Raw genomic sequence first — 22,890 nt, forward strand, 5'->3', positions numbered from 1 at the left:
CCCCCTTTGAAGATTTGTGTGGGATCTTGAGGGGTCAAGCCACCTGAATAAAAGGCAGCCCGAAGAGACAAGCCACTGGAGCTACCCTTGCCTGTCTGAGGCAGAAATTCCTTCTCAATTTCCAGCTGCATTGAGAAGCTGATGCAGGCACAGCTCATTAATGTCTATGGGAAAATCAGGGTGGATCTAAATTTGGCAAAATTAAAGGTTTCTGGGGTTAGCCCAAGGGTCACCCACCTCTGAAATCCTATTTTAGGTAATTTTGCCTTTTTGGATTTGCTCTCAAGCTATTTTTGGCGCTAAAACACTGCCGCAGCAGTCATCTTGGATTTCCCAATGTAATTGGTGTTTAATTTTTAAAAGGGCGATTAATAAAATGAGAAAAATGGTTAAAAAGAAGCTACAAGGCAAGATGGCGACAGAGTGAGTCGCGTCTGCAAGTGGCTCCTGCACGCCATCGGCAATTATTTCCCTACTAACATTTTCCTACCTTTTGCTATGCCTAAGCGTAGGGGTAGACAGAGGGACGTTTTTCCAGCCTCCTCTGTCACTTCGCCGTCACGGCAGATGGTAATAACTTCATATGCCATCCCAGTTGGAACGTGCTTATCCGCAGACAGAGGGGGGCAGACCTCGGTCCTGGAGGGCGAGGTGTCGCTCAGCCCATTGGGACCTGGAGTTCCTCCGCGCCCTGGGAGGATGTCGGGGATGCCGTCAGCAGTGCAGGAGGCACCGGAGCTGATGTCTCTGGCAGCGTTGCAGATTTCACCCCTGACCCCGGACGAGATACATAACTTGCCAACTTCTTTACAGCCGACATTAGAGGACAGAGGAACTGAAACCTGCGTTGAAGCAGGGAAGGAGAAGGTGGAACCCATTGGAGTAGTTCCCGGTACAACTTTTCTTACTCCTTTAATAAGACCTGAAGTGATAGACATGGAGGCCATTTGGAGTGGTTTGGAATCATTGCACAAGGTATGCTCTCATTTTGTTACCTCAGTTCAGAACACTAATATACAATTTAAGACTTTTGAAGAAGAAATTTCAAAAACAGTCCGACAGAATAGACAATTTAGAAAAATCAATGGTAGAAGTGAAGGCTTCAATCAACTTACAATTGAAGGAAAAATGTTTACTTACTAGAAAAATGGAAAATTTGGAAAATGCAAATAGGAGTTTGTGAACCTTAGACTTTTAAATTTCCCTATTTCCAAATTTCAAACAAGAGACTTATTTCATTCCTTCTTAAAATTAGTACTAAAATTTCCTGAAAATAATATGCCACCGTTTCAAAAATTATATTATTTGAATATTCCTAAAGAAGATAAAGGTAAAAGGAACCATAACAGGAGATTTAGATCTCATTGCTATGTTGGAAACATCTCAACAAGAAGAAATAATTACCAGAGCAACCTTATTGGTAACCTTCGTTTTTCTCCAGGATAAGGAAGCAATTCTTTGTCTATTCTACAGGACTGATAATCCAGAATTCCATGGTTCTAAAATTTCAATATTTCCTGATGTATCGAAATGGACTCAAGCCAGACGGAAGAAATTCCTGGCTTATCGTCAGTTAACTTTGAGTATGGGAGCAACTTTTCAGTTACTGTTTTCCTTGTAAATGCTGCGTTACCTATCAGAATACTAGATATATATTTTATGACCCTGATCAGTTGAGGATAAAGCAGTTGGGAAAACTTCAGATCCCTCCATGGAACCTCTTAACCAGGAAAATATTTAATTAAATCCAACTGTACTCTGTAATGTGATTGAACTTTTCCTGAAAACCAACTTCCCTTGGAGGTGAAGGATCCTCTCTCTTTAGATTGTGGACTTTGAACTTAGTCATTAATGTGGAATTATTTTATAATTTGCTTGTTTTGTTTCTTTTTCAATTGTTTATTTCTACTAAATTGTTGTTTAACAATTTGTAAAAGCATATAAATAAATAAATATAAAATAGAAGCTACAAGGATCGATTGCAAAGGTTACGACTGTAAACCAGGAGTGGATGTTATTTAAAAATACCATTGTGGAAGCCCAGACCAGATGTATTCCACGTATCAGCAAAGGTGGAAAGAAGAGGAAATGAGAGCCAACATGGTTAAAAGGTGAGGTGAAAGAGGCTATTTAAGCCAAAAAAACATTCTTTAAAGAATGGAAAAAGGATCCGAATGAAGAAAATAAGAAGCAACACAAGCACTGACAAGTTAGATACAAAGTAGAGAATGACACAGTGGCGGTTTACCCACGGCCACCGCATTTAGCCGCGGGTAACCCGCCAAAACGGGGAACGAAAACTAGCAGTCGCTGCGGGGACGGGGACAAGGCCAAGGCCATTCACCGCCCCGTGGAGCGGTGAATGGTCTTGTCCCCGCAGTGAGGCATGAAGGATCGCGCGGTCCCTGCAGCCCACACCCGCCTGCCCAATCGATCCTAGTGATTAGCCAGCTCTCTCCCTTCTCCTTACCTTAGTTTGTAGGTTTTCTTTTTCTGCGACCCGCACGCTATCAAAGAGCCGCGTACCCGCTGCTGCTCAGTTTCGATCTTCTGCTCTGACGCAACCGGAAACAGGAAGTTGCAGCAGAGCAGAAGATTGAACACTGAGCAGCCGCGCGTGTGCGGCTCTTTGGGAAAGCGTGCAGGTCGCTGAAAAAGAAAGCCTGCAAACTAAAGTGAGGAGAAGGGAGAGAGCTGGCTAATCACTACGATCGATTGGGTAGGCGGGTGGGGGCTGCGAGGACCGTGCGATCACCTGTGTTCCCAGCTCAAACTGGAAGGAGGGAGTGAAAGGGAAAAGGATTCTGGGCCAAGGGGATGAAAACGGAAAGAAAAACCCACAGCAGGAAAGAAAGGGAAGGACAGGCAGGTGAGCCAGATGCTAGAAGCAGGGGGGGGGAAGAAAGAGGGAAAAAAGCTAGATGGGGTTGAAAAGAAGAGACACACTGGTATGGAAGAGGAAGATAGGGGAAATCTGGACACAGGAAGGTAACAGAAAGAGGGGAAATTATGTGCATGGGGCATAGGGACAGAGACATAAAGGGGACATGCCATGGGGATGGTATATGGACACAGGGGGGGGGCAATGGCAGATAAATAGGGGAGATATTAGAAATGGGGAAAATAGGAGCACAGAAGCGAGATGGTTTGTGGGGATGGGACAGGGATCGAGCTTGCAGGCTCCAGTGGCTTGCACAAATTACATTGTAACGTGCCATGAAAATAAGAGGGAGGAAGGTAGATAGATAGGCTATGCGAGAGGAGCTGAAGGGTGGTAGAAAGGAACAGATGGTAAAGGAGGGAGGGAAGGGTGGTGGTGGAAAGGAATAGGACAGACATTGAAGGAGGGTGGAGAGGAACAGACCCTGAAGGGAAATGTGGAAGACAGAATGGGAAGAAGACAGATGCCAGACTATGAGGGAACGGAGGGAAGAAGATGGGTGCTAGACCAATTTGGGGGGGGGGGGGGGTGAAGGGAGAGGCACAGTAACAGCAAATGGAAGACGCAGAGAGAAGACACACAGTGGATGGAAGGAATTGAATGAGAAGATGTGGAAAGTTGAAACCAGACAACAAAGGTAGAAAAAAAATTCTATTTATTTATTTTTTGCTTTAGGATAAAGTAGTATATTAGTTGTGTTGATAAAAATTTATAAACAAAGCCCTGCCAGCTGAACATCTCTTTCTCTAGTTCAGCAGTAGGAACTTTGATTTATAAGAAAGGAATAAGCTAAATATTACAGTACTAAGGCTTATATGGATGCAGCGGGGATGGTGATGGGGCGGTGAATGGGATGGCAGTGGCGGTGACGGGGCGGTGAATGGGATGGCAGTGACGGGGCGGTGAAGGGAACGGCGGTTACGGGGCGGTGCAGAGGATGGTGGGCCGGGGACGGGGCGGTGGCAGGGACAGATTTTTTCCCCGTGTCATTCTCTAATACAAAGCATTGATAAAGATAGCTAAGAAAGAATATTAAGAGAAACTTGCAAAAGAGGCAAAAACTCATAGCAATTATTTTAGGTACATCAGAAGCAGAAAACCTTTGAGGGAATCTGTGGGACCATTGGATGACCAAGGAGCAAAAGGGGTGCTCAGGAAGGATAAGGCCATAGCGGAAAGACTGAATTAATTCTTTGCTTTGGTTTTTACAGAAGATGTAAACTCTAATCAAACACCAATTAGATAAGATCCTGGATGAGGAGAATCTACGTGATCCCCGACAACATGGATTTACTAAGGGGAGATCCTGCCAATCCAACCTGATCAGCTTCTTTGACTGGGTAACGGGGAAGCTGGACATTGGGGAGTCCCTGGACATCGTGTACCTGGACTTTAGCAAAGCATTCGATAGCGTACTACACCGCAGGTTACTGAGCAAGATGAGTTCTATAGGATTAGGTAACACATTGACGAAATGGGTTGGGAGCTGGCTTGGAGGTAGGCTCCAAAGGGTGGTGGTGAACGGCACCCCCTCCGAAATGACGGAGGTGATTAGTGGAGTACCACAGGGCTCAGTCTTGGGCCCAATCCTATTCAACATCTTTATGAGACTTGGCAGAAGGGCTTCGAGGTAAAATAACATTATTCGCCGATGACGCCAAACTGAGTAATGTAGTGGGCAAATGCATAATAGACGAAGATTCAGTGCCCGACAACATGATGCACGACCTACTCCTACTGGAGCGATGGTCTAGGACATGGCAACTCAACTTCAATGCCAAAAAATGCAAAGTTATGCACCTGGGCAGCCAGAATCCATGCAAGTCTTATACCCTTAATGGCGAGATCCTAGCAAAAACGGTAGCAGAACGAGACTTGGGGGTAATCGTCAGTGAGGACATGAAGTCTGCCAATTAAGTGGAGCAGACTTCGTCCAAGGCAAGATAAATCATGGGCTGCATACGAAGGGGTTTCGTCAGTCGTAAGGCGGAAGTCATTATGCCATTGTATAGATCCATGGTGAGGCTCCACCTGGAATACTGTGTGCAATTCTGGAGGCCGCATTATCGCAAGGATGTGCTGAGACTGGAGTCGGTGCAAAGAATGGCCACCCGGATGGTCTCGGGACTCAAGGATCTACCATACGAAAAACGGCTTGACAAATTACAGCTATACTCGCTCGAGGAGCGCAGAGAGAGGGGGGACATGATCGAGACGTTCAAGTATCTTACGGGCCGCATCGAGGCGGAGGAAGATATCTTCTTTTTCAAGGGTCCCACGACAACAAGAGGGCATCCATTGAAAATCAGGGGCGGGAAACTACGAGGTGACACCAGGAAATTCTTTTTCACTGAAAGAGTGGTTGATCGCTGGAATAGTCTTCCACTACAGGTGATTGAGGCCAGCAGCGTGCCTGATTTTAAGGCAAAATGGGATCGGCACATGGGATCTATTCACAGGGCAAAGGTAGGGGAGGGACATTAAGGTGGGCAGACTAGATGGGCCATGGGCCCTTATCTGCCGTCTATTTCTATGTTTCTATGTAAGAGATCTACCTGAACCGGAAATGGTTTGCAACGGTGATGAGGTGGAGGAACTGAAAAATCTCGGTGAATCTGGAAAATGTACTGAGCCAAATTGAGAAGTTAAAAAGTGATAAAATCGCCAGGATTGGATGCTATACATCCCAGGGTACAACATGAAATTGCTGACCTGCTTCTTTTTGGGTAGAGTCTAGGGCGGTCCCGCCTGATGAAATTTGCAGGGTGGTCACATGGTCCATCCTTCATACTTTACAGAGTGGACATGTCAGCACAATCAGATATGGCTTTTGGGTCCTTGGTGCAGGCTACACTGTCCTGCCCTAGTTTCCAGGGACTGCTTTGGTAAGTCCCATTCATATGGAATTATATGCTTACAGATGTTGATGAAAGTCAGATCTCTTTTCCATCAACGTCATTTTTCTGTTTTGGTCCAATCTATTATATTATCCCAGTTAGATTATTGTAATGCCATTTATCTTGGCATCACTAAGAACTTTCTTCAAAGACTACAATTGATTCAGAATACCACCGCAAAGTTGATCTATGGAAAGAGCAAATTGGACCTTGTGACTCCTTTGCTTTTCTCTCTCCATTGGCTCCTGGTTTATTTTAGAATTCAGTTTAAGTATTTATGTATTGTTTTTAAGATTTTACATGGTATCTTTGCTCTTGTTCCTCTGCTATGGAATGTTTATAGATTTTCATATGCGAGAGAGGCATTCATCGATTTAAACTTTCTCTTCCTTCTAGGAAAGGAATTCAAGGAGTTAAGAATTTTAGCAGCTCTCTGGCATTTAAATTTCCCCAATTATGGAATGAACTTCCCCTATTTTTGAGGTGTCCCAGTTCCTTCCAACTCTTCCGTAAACTTCTTTTTTTTCCCACTTCTTTATTATTTTCAATACTTACAATAAGTGTAACAGTAAATATAACATTTTATGCTCAAATCACACTTAATATTCTTGTAATATCCATTTCAGAATTAATCCCCCCTCCCCCCTAAACAATCACAATGCCCATACATAAAATATCTATAATCATCCCATATCAATTATTAAAAATTCATTAACCTACAATCCCCCTCCCGGATGTGCATATTTAAAGGGGAAAACACTATTTAAACGTCACAATATTTTGCTAATGCTTCCGTAAACTTCTAAAAACTTTTTTATTCGCTAAACATTTTTAAAACCAACTCTTGTATTTCAGTTTACTTAATTTTTTTAATTTATTGTTTACAGCATTGAGCTTCCTTTGGTTGAAGACCCGGAATATAAGGTTAAGTTTTAGTTTAGTTTAGGAAGGATTAGGTTCTTACCTCGATAATCCTCTTTCGTGTAGAACAGCCTACAATTCCTTATGACCTGCCCTATTCAGAATGGATTCCACCTGTATTTGACAATTGTCTATGGTATAGTTCCAGTGGCTTGACCTGAAGCAGCCAAAAGAGAAGATATGAAAAGTTATGAGGCAGGGGATTGAGTCCCACTGCTCACTGCATTCTACAGTCGTAGAACTATACAAGTGTTGGTGCTGTTTGCACACTGGTAGGTAGTGTGTTGGTTCCACCTCTCAGTTTGTTAAGAAACAAAACGCAAAACATTGTTTGCTGTGTTTATTTCTATTGGTGGCTGTTCTACCTATTCCTATTGCAGAACAGAGCAAAGGTAACAAACTTGGGAAGTCTCCTGAACCTATCCTTGTTCTTATTTTCTCTCCTAGGGATTCTTGCTTGCTGTGGTACAGACTGAGGACTGGGAGGGCATTGTCCAGAGAGACAAGGAGGAGGAGTTGAAAAAATGATTGACATCTTCTACAATCCAACTCATGAGTTGGAGTTCTTTGCAACCCATTCATAAGGAATCGAATACTGTTCTACAGGAAAGAGGATTATCAAGGTAAGAACCTAATCTTTCTTTCTTGCTGTGAACAAGGCTGCCCTGTGAACTTCTAAAAGCTAAGTTGCTTAGCATTTCATATTCTGTTCTTTTCACTGTTTTTCAGCATTATATCTGCTTAATTTCTCTTCTCCTTCTCCCTGATTCTTACTTTAAAAAAAACAAAAACACAAAAAATAAACCCTTCTCTTTCCTCTGTTAAATCTTATTTCCTCTTCCTTTTCATAGGAATAAGTGTAAGACTTATATTAACTCTAATTAAATCCTGGTGCCTATGGCACAGGGTGACTAAAGTAGGGAAAATCCTGTTATAAATCCTGTGTTTTAGGGTAGCCACTGATTTGGTATAGAGCCTACATTTTTGTTTAAAATCCTGTGTTTTAGGGTGGTATAGAGCCTGCATTTCTGTTTAAAATCCTGTGTTTTAGGGTGGTATAGAGCCTGCATTTTTGTTTAAAATCCTGTGTTTTAGGGTAGCCACTGATTTGGTATAGAGCCTGTATTTCTGACTTACTAGTTTTCAGCCATTGTTTTCTGCTGATTAGGTGTAGAAGGGAGGGGCTCTGATTTATTACTAAGGTTAATTGCATTATCTTTGGGACAATGCTGTGAACAAGACTGCCCTGTGAACTTCTAAAAGCTAAGTTGTTCAGCATTTCATATTCTGCTCTTTTCACTGTTTTTCAGCATTATATCTGCTTAATTTCTCTTCTCCTCCTCCCTGTTTCTTACTTAAAAAAAACAAAAAACCACAAAAAAAAATAAACCCTTCTATTTCCTCTGTTAAATCTTATTTCCTCTTTCCCTTCATAGGAATAAGGGTAAGACTTATAGTCCCACCCACTCCAGGGACCACTTTTCGTATATAGAGACCCAAATAATCAGGACTACTAAAATCAAGTCACTTCACAACCAATCAAGATGACCTTTATTCTATGCAATCACTGTGGTGCTTTAATTCCAAGACACATCATGCCATTGTATCATCATGCCATTGTATCGAGCGATGGTGCGTCCACATCTGGAATACTGTGTTCAGTATTGGTCGCCGCACCTCAAGAAGGACATGGCGGTACTTGAGAGAGTCCAAAGGAGAGCAACGAAACTGGTAAAGGGGCTGGAACACTGCCCATACGCCGAGAGATTGGATAAGCTGGGGCTCTTCTCTCTGGAAAAAAGGAGGCTCAGGGGAGATATGATAGAGACCTTCAAGATCATGAGGGGCATAGAGAGGGTGGATAGGGACAGATTCTTCAGACTGAAGGGGACAACAAGTACGAGGGGGCATTCGGAGAAACTGAAGGGAGATAGGTTCAAAACAAACGCAAGGAAGTTTTTTTTCACCCAAAGGGTCGTGGACACTTGGAATGCGCTACCGGAGGAAGTGATCAGGCAGAGTACGGTACAGGGATTCAAACAGGGATTGGACGGATTCCTGAGGGATAAAGGGATCGTAGGATACTGAGAGAGGTGCTGGGATGTAACACAGGTATAGAAAGCTAACCAGGTAATAAGTATAGAAACCCAACAGGTCGTGCATGTGCAAGACCGGAGGGTTAGGACTACGATGGGAAGATAGGACTTAAATGAGAAACCAAGGTGGCAAGGGAGCCCCTTCTGGTGATGCAGACAGGTCGTGACCTGTTTAGGCCGCCGCGGGAGCGGACTGCCGGGCAGGATGGACCTATGGTCTGACCCGGCGGAGGCACTGCTTATGTTCTTATGTTCTTATGTTCACACTATTTGGAGGCTTAAGGCTTGCCCCAACGGTCTTCAACTTGCAAACTTAAACAGGAATTGAATACAATTAAAGCAGCTTCCATCACTCCACAAAATCATACCAACTTACCACCTCTACCTCAAATAATAAAACAACACAGGAATAAATGGGTCACAGTAGGCTTAGGAATACTGCGACATGTAACACAGAAACATCCACCTTCACTAATATTACCTCTACAGAATTCCTTCGCTCCACTAGTGCACTGCGATACTCAAGAAAACAGAAGGGAGGTGGGACTGGAACCAATGAAGGTAACTCAAGAGAACAAGCGCACCCTAAGCACAAATAAAAAAGCCAAAAACAAAAAACTATTACTGTTGGGGGATTCCATCATCAGAGGCATTAACCTTGGAACACAAGGCGAGGAGACCAAAATAGTGAAATGTCTTCCAGGATCCTCAGCTACCAGGAGTTCCAGGCAAATACTGACTATAATTAAGGAAGAAACTAAGGATTTTAACACTGATGTTGTTATCCATCTGGGAACAAATGACCTGGCCAACAATTCCACACTTGCAGCACAGAAAGCTTTTCAAGAGCTTGGTGAGGGCTTGAAACCTTTTGTAAAGGTTTTAGCTTTTTCTGAAATACTGCCTGCATATGGAAAGGGAGAGCAAAGAGTGAAAAACACAGAGAACTTTAATAGATGGCTCAAAGCCTGGTGTCATCAAGAAGGCTTCAGGTACATAGGAGGATGGGGAAATACATAGAAGGACAAGAAGCTATATTGCACTGATGGGCTACATATTACTACAGCAGGAAAAAGAAACCTTGCAGAGAAATTTAGACAATATTTTTCTAGGCATTTAAACTAGAAGGTGGGGGTGGTGTATGTATGAAGGACAATTATAGAGGGCACTCCCAGCAAAAGAAAAGATGTGATAGTAGTAAAGATTGAAACAAACAATATCAGCAACTCATTTCTTAGTATTGCAATGGAAAGTGAAACGAAACAAAAATCTATAAGAAAAAGGAGATTACCACTGAAAAATAGCTGGAAAGTGATGACCACAAATGCTCGCAGTCTAAGCAACAAAGTTCATGATCTGTAAGCCCTGATGTTAGAGGCAGATCTACATATTGTCGCTATCACAGAGACATGGTTCAGTGAATCCCATGGATGGGATGCAAACATACCGGGATATAATATTTTTAGGAAGGACAGAGATGGTCAAAAAGGTGGAGGAGTAGCTCTCTATGTAAAGATCAATATCCAATGGACCGAAATGCAAGGGACCTGGGGAAAGGAAGAAGCGATATGGATCGCTCTGAAAAGAGAAGATGGAACTTCTATCTACGTGGGTGATTGTGGATATCCAAAAGTTTGGAAGGAAAGAGGAGGTTCTGCTGTTGGGAGATTTCAATCTGCCGGATGCGGACTGGAATGTTCCGTCTGCGGAATTGGAAAGAAGGAAAAAATTATGTTCTTATCTGTTAATTTTCTTTCCTTTAGTCACAGCAGATGAATCTAGAGACTAGTGGGATTACGTCCATCAACCAGCAGGTAGAGATAGAGATAGAGAGAACTGAATTGTCCTCAGCCTTCTTGGATGCACAGCCTCCTGGCCAACCAGTAAAGGTCATCTCAGAGCATCCAAAAACAAAACTCAACCATAAGAAACTCCTTTCCCACACACATGAAACACAAAAAAACAATACTCAAAGAACCCAAAAAGCAACTCCAGCACAAAAAACAGTGCCAAACCATGCGCAGAGCCACAAATTCTGAAACAGGGTGGGGCTCTGGATTCATCTGCTGTTGATGACAAGGAAGGAAAAATTATGTTCTTACCTGTTAATTTTTTTTCCTTTAGTCACAGCAGATGAATCCAGAGACTAGTGGGATGTAGCAAAGCAGTCCTATCGTAGGGAGGGAAACAAATATCAGCGCAACACTGTCAACCTACCGAAGGTCATGGCAAAAGAAGTTCCACACCCAGACCATCACTGTGTATATACAGAGAACAACCAAGAAATGGAGAAAACCGCCTCTCCAATGCCCGATCTGCAGCAGAAGATCAAGGAAAAGAAAGAGTGAAGAAACCCCACAAGCAGTCAGGGGTTATACTCAGAATACATGTGAACAGGTGCAAACAGAAGCTAATAGCACAATGCTGAGGAAACCACAGCTGCCGAGACCCACTATGAACAGAAGGAGTGTTTAGTACCAAACTGAGGTGACACTTAAGGACTCCCAAACAACTACGGATGAATGAATCCGCTATGCCCGCAAGGCCCCAAGTTCACCAGAAAGCCATGACATTTATGAAAAAGCTCACTATAACAGACCTCTGTCCCCTTGCAAGGGTGTAGGGCATGGAGTGTGGAAACACAAAGAGAGAAGGATCACAACCCAAAGTAGAGCTATCTCAAAGTAGTAAACCAAGAGCCCTCCGAAAAGAGTCAAACTGCAGAACCATGAAAGAAGAAATCCTCACCAAAGAGAGGAAAGGACTCACACACCCACACATAGAAAGCTACAGAAGAGGCATGGATGAAGCCAGGCTCCCCCCCCCCCTCTCTAGCAGCTGAGGCCCACCAAAGGGTGCCAAGTCAGACTCCAGAAATCACAAAGAAAGCCAGAGGGACATAGGGGAACTAAATCAACGGAAACGTGAATAGTCGAAACCACTGGAGAGAAACAAACACAGGTCCAAGGAGAGCCGTACAGACTAACTAGATCATATGCGTCGTGAGAATATAGAATCAAGTCCACTTACCTGGGCTATGCTGCAAAAAAACAGCCCAGCAAGAAATGGACCACATGCAGACAGAGAAACTTCGCTCATCATAGGTAGCCAACAGGTGAGACAAACTAGAGGTAAAGAGAAAGTCCGGAAGAACAGCCCTCACCACAGAATGGGCTACAGAAAACAAGGTAAGAGAAACAGGTAAGCGGATACCAAGGTCAACCGACCCAAACCCCAGAGAAAAGGGAGAGTCAGCTAGACCCAGCTAGCCTCATGGACCAGAAATCCATAAAATGAAGAAAGAAAGATGAGTCCACCAGGAAAGCGTGGAAAGAATAAACAGAGGCCACCCGCTGTAGAAGAGTGAACAAGACCAGCCTTGTCCCCTGCAGTGGCCATCAGCACCCATGCAGGCCATTCCCATGTTGATTGCAACAGCCCCACAGATGATGCCCAAAGCGATAATGATGGCGGCGACTGCCCCTGGAGAGAGACAGAGAACATAGTCGGACCCAAGCAATACGCCAGACCACTGAGAGTGCCCACACCAAAGAGCCATCACAAAACTCATAGAGGAGCATGCTGTCCACCCCAGGGCAGGCCACCAAGGGCAAGCCTCAAGCAATAATAAAGAAAATTCGAGCAAAATGCAGGAACCCATATTTAATGTGAGGAATAAATTTGAAAAACAGAGTATAATGGCAAACCAGACCAGTAGGGTAAGACAGTAAGAAGATCCCCAAGATAGATTGAAACAAATAGCTACAGCCACTGAATGGAGCAACATCCAGAGCGCCCGCCTTCCCGACCAACCATGTCTAGGGCGTGCAAGCCAGCCACAAGACAGGAGAAGCCAAATCTTACATGCACCCCTCATAACAGGTATCCCAGCACCAGCCGGCACAGCAGGAATCCTTAAAACGGAATACAGGAGACAAAAAGAGAATCCACTTCTTACCCCAAAAGAGCGTCACAGGACACTCATCCGCAAGAGAAACCCCTTCGCATCAGAAAAGGGAGAAAGGAGGTACCATACCTAGTGTGGCACAGGAGACTACCCATAGGAAAAGGAGGAACGGGAAAGTGGTTTCCAGACAGTGGGCTAAAAAGTGCACTGCTCGCCACTAAGTCCCCGTTGCACCACTTGTGCACCAGGGTAGATAAACACCAATGGTGCTGAAGAACTGGCTAGGAGACAAACCAGCCATAAACTGCAGCCATTCGAGCCCCAGGCACACAAACAGAGAAATAAGTCAGCCAGAAAGAAACAACTGCAAGCGAAGGAAAAAGGGAAGGCTAGGCACAACCAAAGCACCAAACCCCAAGGGAAGGAGAGAAAGGAGATACCGAGATAATAACCAAACCTAAACCAAACCCCAAGAGGTGAAAAAATGCCAGACTATCATGCATGAACATGCCACTAGCCAGAATCAAAGAAAGACAGAGGCCTGTGACAATGCGAGAGAAGAGACACAATCTGTGTCCTCTATAGGGGAACAATGACCCCTAGAAAACTGCCAAAGGACAGGAGGGAAAATCTTATTTTATTTATTTATTTATATAGAGAGAATTTTTTTTTTTTTGGTATCGTAAGGAAGAGGAGGGAGACAGAACACCCCAAAGCCTAGCAGCGCCCAGCAAAGGAAGTTGAAATTGTTGGGGCAACATGCAAACGAGGCATAGAGTCGTACGAGGGTACACTGAAACAGGTACCTTCAATGTCCCCTCTCCCATGATGACAGCATCTGGTCTCGTCACGGAGTCACCCCCCCTGTGCCAGATGGCCAGATCAACCGCCCAATTCAGTTAGGCGACTTCGGTATACTGGCATGTCTACAGCTGGAGGCCGTGATATAGCTGTGCCAAGCTGATAGGCTAGCCTGAAAAGGCTCTAGAACCCAAAAGTCCATATAGGAGCCTCCAGAGAAAAGGGTGAAATGGTGAAAATAGAGAACATGAAACCAGCACACAGGGACATCTCGTGCACCACCCCAAGACCCAAAGGAAAATAGGCTGGAAGCATAAAGAAGCAGCCCATAGGCAAATGAGAGACACCGTCAATCATGGGAAAAAGACTAAATGGGAAAGTATAAGGCCGAGAGTCATAGATATGAAATGCAAGCTCACACAACGTAAAACAGAATCTAAGCGGGCACCACTGCAGAAATAGGACCTCGGCATGCCCCAAATAAATGTAGAAAAGGCTTCCACCAAAGTACCCAAGGACTACGCGACTGAAAGAAAAGAGGAAAAACATAGGACCCCCCTAACAGTGCCACAAGCAACAAACACCAAAGGGGAGGCCCAACCCATAACATAGGCACAAGCAGCCTCGCCCGCGTCAAGCGACAAGTGTTGCACCAGTAAGAGGAAGCCACATACCCCGCACTTGGACAAGGCAGCCCTGCCAACAACCACAAGGACAGTGAAATAGCCATGTCCCCAGAAGTAGCCAGAGATGCGCTAGGTAGAAAGCCCTGAAATATAGCAACCACAGGTGGAAACCGGCCTATTGACCGTGTTAACAGAAAAAGGCAAACCAGCAAACCAAGCACTGCAACACATTCAGCGGAAAGACACGGCACTGCGGTCCCGGGCACCGTAGCCTACACCAAATGGCACCCCAACTAACACACCCCACACCAGGACAACTCAGCCACTTACTGCCATCAGCCCCAGCTTCAACCACCAAAACCAAAAGAAAGTGGGCCAACCAAGGCCAGACCAGGCAAAGGTCTTCCCATAAGAACGGCATTGTAGCAGGTCTCTGCCCATACTATGATACCCACATTACCATCAAAAATCAGCCACAAGCTCACACAGCCCACCACCGAAAAGGAGTGGAGCGGAGCAGCAAAAGGGCAGAACACGCAGGAGGCCATGCCCACAAAGAAATATCCCCAGCCACCGATGAACCCATACACAGAGACTTGGAAATGGCACCTGACCTCCACAGGAGAAAGGAAATATATCACCCTCGCTTTCAAAATAGTGAAGAATAATAAAAGTCAAAATCAAACTTCCATCCTGGTATAAAATACAGGGAGGGTATAAACAGCAGAAGCAACTTCCCATCGAGGAAGAAAACCAACTATATGACAGGAAACTATGCTGCGTGTTCAGGGCACATAGGCACAACCGCTGCTGCAGCGCGTCGAAGACTAACTACCGGCAGAGAAGACTTGAAGACCGTCAGCTCCCTAGAGCACCCGATCCAGCGTCCTGACTACACATCGAGTACGCCGAGAAAGGCGACTGCCACAGCAACCCGGCAGGAACACTACATCGGAAAGCAGCCTGAACACCTCAGTAAACAGTGGACTAAACGAGCTCCATGCGGCCGTTGCAAACAAATCAAAATGGCTGCCAACGCCCAAGGGAAAAAGCAGCCGCACCTCTCCCGCCAGAGCTCTCTATAGAGTAGCGAAGACAGCCCATCTGAGCGCCTGAATTACGGCGGAGCTGGGTCAGACCGCTCAACCAAGCCCCTTGCCAGCACCTGCAGGAGCCCAAAATGCTACCGCACTGAAAACCAGACCCCGTGAAAGGAAAAAAACACTCACCCGACATCAACAACGAAGGGCAACTGAGGGAGCAGGAACATATGCTGGCAGAAGCAAGGGAGCTCAAGCACTTGAGGATGAAAACCGCTGTGAAAAGCCGGTACTCCTCACAAGTGACTTTGTGGTTGTTTTTTTGTTTTGTTTTTTAACGTGGGAAAGGAGAAGTAACCAAGTCACAACGGCAAATAGGGAAAGGGACCTGCAGTGAACAGGTGTATCCCAGAAGGGGGTGAGGCAGAGACCTGGGGGGCCCCAGGTGTAACCCCTAAAGCTGGCACCGCTCAGCCAGACACCCCTCATCTTGAAATATCCAGGCCTGGACTGAAATCCACAAGCAGAAGCCAGGAGCTGTGAAGAATACATCCATCAGCCTGTGGGAGATAGAGAATACTGGTTGGCCAGGAGGCTGTGCATCCAAGAAGGCTGAGGACAATTCAGTTCTCTCTATCTCCACCTGCTGGTTGATGAATGTAATCCCTAGTCTCTGGATTCATCTGCTGTTGATGACAAGGAAGTAGGGAGATTGTGAATGCCTTTAAAGAGGTTCTGCTCAGACAAATGGTGACGGAACCCACGAGGGAAAAAGCAATATTGGATCTGGTCCTCACAAATGGAGAGAGTATCTCTAATGTTTCAGTGGGTGCTCACCTGGGAAATAGCGATTATCAAATGGTTTGGTTTGATATAACGGCTAAAATGGAGCGTGGCCACACGATACTGAAAGTCCTAGATTTCAAACGTACGGACTTTAATGCAATGGGAGAGTACCTGAAGAAAGAGCTGTTAGGATGGGAGGACATAAGAGATGTGGAAAGACAGTGGTCTAAGCTGAAAGGAGCGATAAAAATGGCTACGGACCTTTATGTGAAGAAAATCAATAAAAACAAGAGAAAAAGGAAGCCGATATGGTTCTCCAACCTAGTGGCGGAGAAAATAAAGGCGAAAGAGTTGGCGTTCGTGAAATATAAAAAAAACCAAGAAGAGGAGTGCAGAAAGGATTACAGGGTGAAACTGAAAGAAGCCAAGAGAGTGATACATCTGGCGAAAGCACAGGCGGAAGAACAAATGGCTAAAAAAGTAAAAAAGGGAGACAAAAATTTTTTCAGATATATTAGTGAAAGGAGGAAGATGAAAAATGGAATTGCTAGGCTAAAAGACGCTGGGAACCAATATGTGGAAAGTGATGAGGAGAAAGCAAATGTGCTAAACAAATACTTCTGTTCTGTGTTCACAGAAGAAAATCCTGGAGAAGGACCGAGATTGTCTGGCAAAGTTACACGAGAAAATGGAGTAGATTCTGCGCCGTTCACGGAGGAGAGTGTTTATGAGCAACTTGAAAAACTGAAGGTGGACAAAGCGATGGGACCAGACGGGATCCATCCCAGGATACTAAGGGAGCTCAGAGAGGTTCTGGCGAGTCCTATTAAAGACTTGTTCAACAAATCTCTGGAGACGGGAGTGATTCCTGGGGATTGGAGGAGAGCAGATGTGGTCTCTATTCACAAAAGTGGTCACAAGGATGAAGCAGGAAACTACAGGCCGGTGAGCCTCACTTCAGTTGTTGGAAAAATAATGGAAGTGTTGCTGAAAGAAAGGATAGTGTACTTCCTTGAATCTAATGGGTTACAGGATCCGAGGCAACATGACTTTACAAAAGGTAAATCGTGCCAAACGAACCCGATTGAATTTTTTGATTGGGTCACCAGAGAGCTGGATTGAGGACATATGCTAGATGTAATTTACTTAGATTTCAGCAAAGCCTTTGATACAGTTCCTCATAGGAGGCTGTTGAACAAACTTGAAGGGCTGAAGTTAGGACCCAAAGTAGTGAACTGGGTTAGAAACTGGCTGTCGGACAGACGCCAGAGGGTGGTGGTTAATGGAAGTCGCTCGGAGGAAGGAAAGGTGAATAGTGGAGTCCCTCATGGTTCGGTGCTGGGGCCGATCCTGTTCAATATGTTTGTGAGTGACATTGCTGAAGGGTTAGAAGGAAAAGTGTGCCTTTCTGCAGATAATACCAAGATTTGTAAGAGTAGACACAGAAGAGGGAGTGGAAAATATGAAAAAGGATCTGCAAAAGTTAGAGAAATGGTCCAATGCCTGGCAACTAAAATTCAATGCAAAGAAATGCAGAGTAATGCATTTGGGGATTAATAATCGGCAGGAACCATAAATGCTGGGAGGTGAGAAGCTGATATGCACGGACGGGGAGAGGGACCTTGGGGTGATAGTGTCCGAAGATCAAAAGGCAAAAAAACAGTGTGACAAGGCAGTGGCTGCTGCCAGAAGGATGCTGGGCTATATAAATAGAGGCGTAGCCAGTAGAAGGAAGAAGGTGTTGATGCCCCTGTATAGGTCATTGGTAAGGCCCCACTTGGAGTATTGTGTTCAGTTTTGGAGACCGTATCTGGCAAAGGACGTAAGAAGACTTGAAGCGGTCCAGAGGAGGGCGACAAAAATGATTGGAGGCTTGCGCCAGAAGAGATTGGAAGCCCTGAATATGTATACCCTAGAGGAAAGGAGGGACAGGGGAGATATGATTCAGACGTTCAAATACTTGAAGGGTATTAACGTAGAACAAAATCTTTTCCAGAGAAAGGAAAATGGTAAAACCAGAGGACATAATTTGAGGTTGAGGGGTGGTAGATTCAAAAACAATGTTAGGAAATTCTACTTTACGGAGAGGGTGGTGGATGCCTGGAATGCGCTCCCAAGAGAGGTGGTGGAGAGTAAAACTGTGACTGAGTTCAAAGAAGCGTGGGATGAACACAGAAACATAGAAAGATGACGGCAGAAAAGGGCTTAAGCCCATCAAGTCTGCCCACTCTACTGACCCACCCCATTAAGTCTGAGTACTAATGACCTAGTTCCTTAACTCGACCCTCGTAAGGATCCTACTAGGGCATCCCATTTATTCTTAAAGTCAATAACGCTGGTGGCCTTGATCACCTGCTCTGGAAGCTTATTCCAGTGATCTACAACCCTTTCTGTGAAGAAATACTTCCTTATGTCACTATCGAATTTCCCTCCTCTGAGTTTGAACGGATGCCCCCTTGTGACCGAGGGTCCCTTAAGAAAGAAGATGTCTTCTTCCACCTCGACACGTCCCGTGATGTATTTAAATGTCTCAATCATGTCTCTCCTCTCCCTGCGCTCCTCTAGAGTGTAGAGCTGCAATTTGTTTAGTCTTTCTTCAGAGGATCTAGAATCAGAAAATATTAAATATTGAACTAAGGCCAGTACTGGGCAGACTTGCACGGTCTGTGTCTGTGTAAGGCTGTTTGATGGGGGATGGGCTGGGGAGGGCTTCAGTGGCTGGGAGGGTATAGATAGGTTGGAGCATATAGAGGTAAGTTAGGAGGATGTCCTCAAACAGATAGACAGGCTAAAAAGCGGCAAATCACCGGGACCGGACGGGATCCACCCAAGGGTTCTAAAGGAACTAAGACAGGAAATAGCGGGCACAATCCAGCATGTTTGCAACCTATCCCTGAGAACAGGAGAGGTGCCAGAGGACTGGAAACTGGCGAATGTCACACCTATCTTTAAGAAGGGATCGAGGGGTGACCCCGGGAACTACAGGCCGGTGAGCCTGACTTCAGTTATAGGGAAGATGGTGGAAGCGATGATCAAGGACAACATTTGCGAACACATCGAGAAAAATGACTTACTGCGAACAAGCCAGCACGGATTCTGTAAGGGAAGGTCATGCCTTACGAACCTACTGTACTTCTTTGAGGGAATAAGCAGTCAGGTGGACAAAGGGGAACCCATGGACATCATTTACCTCGATTTTCAAAAGGCTTTTGATAAGGTGCCACATGAAAGGCTGCTTAAGAAGCTGTGGAACCACGGGGTGGGCGGGGATATACACAGATGGATCAAGCACTGGCTGTCAGGTAGACTGCAGAGGGTCGGAGTGAAGGGCCAATATTCAGACTGGCGGGGAGTCACGAGCGGTGTGCCGCAGGGATCGGTGCTAGGGCCGCTACTCTTCAACATATTTATCAATGACCTGGAAACGGAGGCAAAATGCAAGGTTATAAAATTTGCGGACGATACCAAACTCTGCGGAAGAGTTAGGACCAGGGAGGAGTGTGAGGACCTGCAAAGGGACCTGGACAAGCTGGAAGACTGGGCAAACAAATGGCAAATGCGCTTTAACGTTGAGAAATGCAAGGTCATGCATATAGGAAATAAGAACCCGTTGTTCAACTACAAAATGGGGGGGGCACTGCTGGGAGACAGCGGACTTGAGAGAGACTTGGGTGTGCTAGTGGATGCATCAATGAAGCCATCCGCACAGTGTGCAGCAGCGACGAAAAAAGCCAACAGGATGCTGGGCATCATAAAGAAGGGTATCACAACCAGGACACGGGAAGTCATCATGCCACTATATCGGGCGATGGTGCGCCCGCATCTGGAATACTGCGACAGTATTGGTCGCCGCACCTCAAGAAGGACATGGCGGTACTTGAGAGAGTCCAAAGAAGAGCAACGAAGCTGGTAAGAGGGCTGGAAAACTGCCAATACGCTGAGAGGCTGGATAAGCTGGGTCTCTTCTCTCTGGAAAAGAGGAGGCTCAGGGGAGATATGATAGAGACCTTCAAAATCCTGAGAGGCATAGAGAAGGTGGATAGGGACAGGTTCTTCAGACTGAGAGGGACAACGGGTACGAGGGGGCACTCGGAGAAACTGAAGGGGGATAGGTTCAAGACAAATGCAAGGAAGTTTTTCTTCACCCAAAGGGTCATGGACACATGGAATGCACTCCCGGAGGAAGTGATCAGGCAGAATACAGTACAGGGATTCAAACAGGGATTGGACAGATTCCTGAGGGACAAAGGGATCGTAGGGTACTGAAAGGGGTGCGGGGACAAAGGGTCAAGAATTTGATGGGAAGATAGGACTTCGATGAGAAACCAAGGGGTGATTCAGACAGGTCATGACCTGTTGGGCCGCCGCGGGAGCGGACTGCTGGGCGTGATGGACCTGTGGTTTGACCCAGCAGAGGCACTACTTATGTTCTTATGTATAAAGAATATAATTACAGAACATGTATAGTTAGTTATTTTATTTGATATATCGCAATTTTTAGCAAAAAAAATAAGTCAAAGCGGTGTACAAGAATAAAATCAAGGGAAAAAGTTAAAATTTGATAAAATAAAAAAACAAACAGGGTATGGAGACCAAGACAAGGGAATGAACTGAACACAAGTAGGCTAAGTGGGAAAGGAAAGGTTTATAAAGCTTAGGAGAGAACAAAAGGAAAATAACAAACGGAAAAGGTTATAAAACAAATTTTTATAAAGATAGGCATTAGGAAACCAGGGAAACAAACATGGTTTAATTGGACAGTCAGCATGGGTTCAGTCAAGGAAAGTCTTGCCTCATCAATTTGCTTCATTTCTTTGAGGGTATGAATAAACATAAGAACATAAGAATTGCTGCTGCTAGGTCAGACCAGTGATCCATCGTGCCCAGCAGTCAGCTCCCGCGGTGGCTCCTAGGTCAAAGACCAGCACCCTAACCCAGACCAGCCCTACCTGCGTGTGTTCCAGTTCCGCAGGAACTCGTCTAACTTTGTCTGGAATCCCTGGAGAGTGATAAGGTGAGTCGGTTGATGATGTGTATCTAGATTTTCAGAAAGCTTTTGATAAAGTCCCTCATGAGAGACTCCTGAGAAAATCAGAGAGTCATGGAATAGGAGGCAATGTTTTGTTGTGGATTGGACAGAAAAGGGAGGGTAGGATTAAATGGCCATTTTTCTCAGTGAAGAAGGGTAATAGTGGAATGCCACAAGGGTCTCTACTGGGACTGGTGCTATTTAATTTATATAGATCTGGAAACTAGAATGATAAGTGAAGTGATCAAATTTGCAGATGACATGAAATGCAAGACTTTCCATTTCTTAGCATTAAGGGCTCCTTTTACGAAGGCGCGCTAGCGTTTTTAGCGCATGCTAGCCGAAAAACTACCGCCTGCTCAAGAGGAGGCGGTAACGGCTAGTGCACACTATTCTGTGCGTTAAGGCCCTAATGCGCCTGCATAAAAGGAGCCCTAAATCTTAACTATCAAATTCCAGATCATTCCTCAAGCTTCACCAGGATCTTCTTCATATTAGCCTCACCATCAGGGGTGTCGATTCTATTGCAGATTTCAGTATCATCCACAAGAAGCAAATCTTACCAGACAGCCCTTCAGCAATATAACTTACAAAGAGGTTTTTAAAAAATACTGAAGTCACTGTGGATAATACATTGAAATTTTCAATTAACTGAGACCAGCGCAGTCAGCAGAACTATCATAAAAATAGCAATTTTCAGCAGCAGGCCTTTGAACACACATGCCCTCTCTAACAGAAGCTTATGTCAGGGTGGGACCTGGTAAGCCATAAGCAATCACATTGCTTAAAGCTCTGAAGTCATGTAGCTTCTACCTTTTCGTACAAATTGATTGGCTCAGTCTATTTGGGTGGAGATAGGACAGCATAGTCAGGGAGGAAGGAATCTTGGACATCTAATGGGGTAGGGAAAGGAAGATGCTGGACCATGGGGGAAGGTGGTTGACAGACAAGCCACCCTGGGGCAGGTGCATACAGCTCAAGGCTCACCTAGAGATCAGATGCCCTTAGTATGTTTGCCAACTCGGTCTGCTAGGATATGGGGAAAGATAAGCTTGATATCTTGGGGGGTTGAGGAAGAAGTGATGCTAGGCAGGGGGTGGAAGAGGAAATGCTGGAGTAAGGGGAGGGGGTGGAGGCATACGACTGAAGATTTAGCAATGGGAATCATATACCATTGGTCAGTCCTCAATGAGCTGTATGTGAACGAAAGAGACACAAAGAAAGGAGGTGGCGATGGAAATCGCTAGAGTGCAGAGTGAGAGTGTAAGTGGGGGCTGGAGAAAATTCCAGTGGGTAGAGTAAGTGAGAATGTGTGCAAGGAGGAGGGGGCCAAGGGCATAAAAAGCTACACTGAATACAAATAGAAGACTAGAATATTCTATCACACACGGGTGGAAGAAGAGCAGGAATAGTAGGGAACATTTACCGCTGGTTCCTGTACTCCTGGAAAAGACTTGCAATGGTGATGAATGGACTTGCTTAGATGCTCAGCGTCAGTACTGTCATTCCAGTCCCCGGTATCAAACATGGCAGAATGAGGTGTGTTCCTCAAAGCTGGTTTCTGTCTCAATCCTGTGCTGTTAAACTTCCAGAGGAGCCGCCACTGCAGGGGCTGTTGAAGAAGATAAGGAAAAAGATGATAAAAAGGAGGCCAGGGGATTCCTCTACTCCCACTCATCCCACAGTTACTTCTCTGGATTATTCTTTTGGAATGGGATGTATTTGCATAGTTTGTTTGTTTTCTTTTACATAACTTGTGCTGTATCTCAAGCAGATCATTTCCTTCCCTACAATTGTCCTTATTTTCTGCTTTAGTTGGTTGCAATCCAGTCTCCTAAAATCATGT

General features: G+C 45.1%; 1 protein-coding gene across 7 annotated transcripts in view; it reads right to left on the minus strand.

Annotated features, from left to right (window-relative positions):
• The window catches only part of RRP8 (ribosomal RNA processing 8), a 56,934-nt gene that overhangs the window by 19,139 nt on the left and 14,905 nt on the right, over positions 1–22,890 (minus strand). For 4 of the 7 annotated variants that reach the window (XM_033949498.1, XM_033949497.1, XM_033949499.1 and 1 more), the window contains one exon: positions 22,471–22,656. The exons of 2 other annotated variants lie outside the window; for them this stretch is intronic. In XM_033949498.1, the coding sequence (XP_033805389.1) occupies positions 22,471–22,572 (102 nt within the window). In that variant the 5' untranslated portion in view covers positions 22,573–22,656. Of the gene's footprint in view, positions 1–6,802; positions 6,917–22,470; positions 22,657–22,890 lie in introns of those variants that run through there. One more of the 7 variants, XM_033949503.1, reaches the window with a different exon arrangement.

This window comes from Geotrypetes seraphini, chromosome 6 (assembly GCF_902459505.1).
Source record: "Geotrypetes seraphini chromosome 6, aGeoSer1.1, whole genome shotgun sequence".
Taxonomy (NCBI): Eukaryota; Metazoa; Chordata; class Amphibia; order Gymnophiona; family Dermophiidae; genus Geotrypetes; species Geotrypetes seraphini.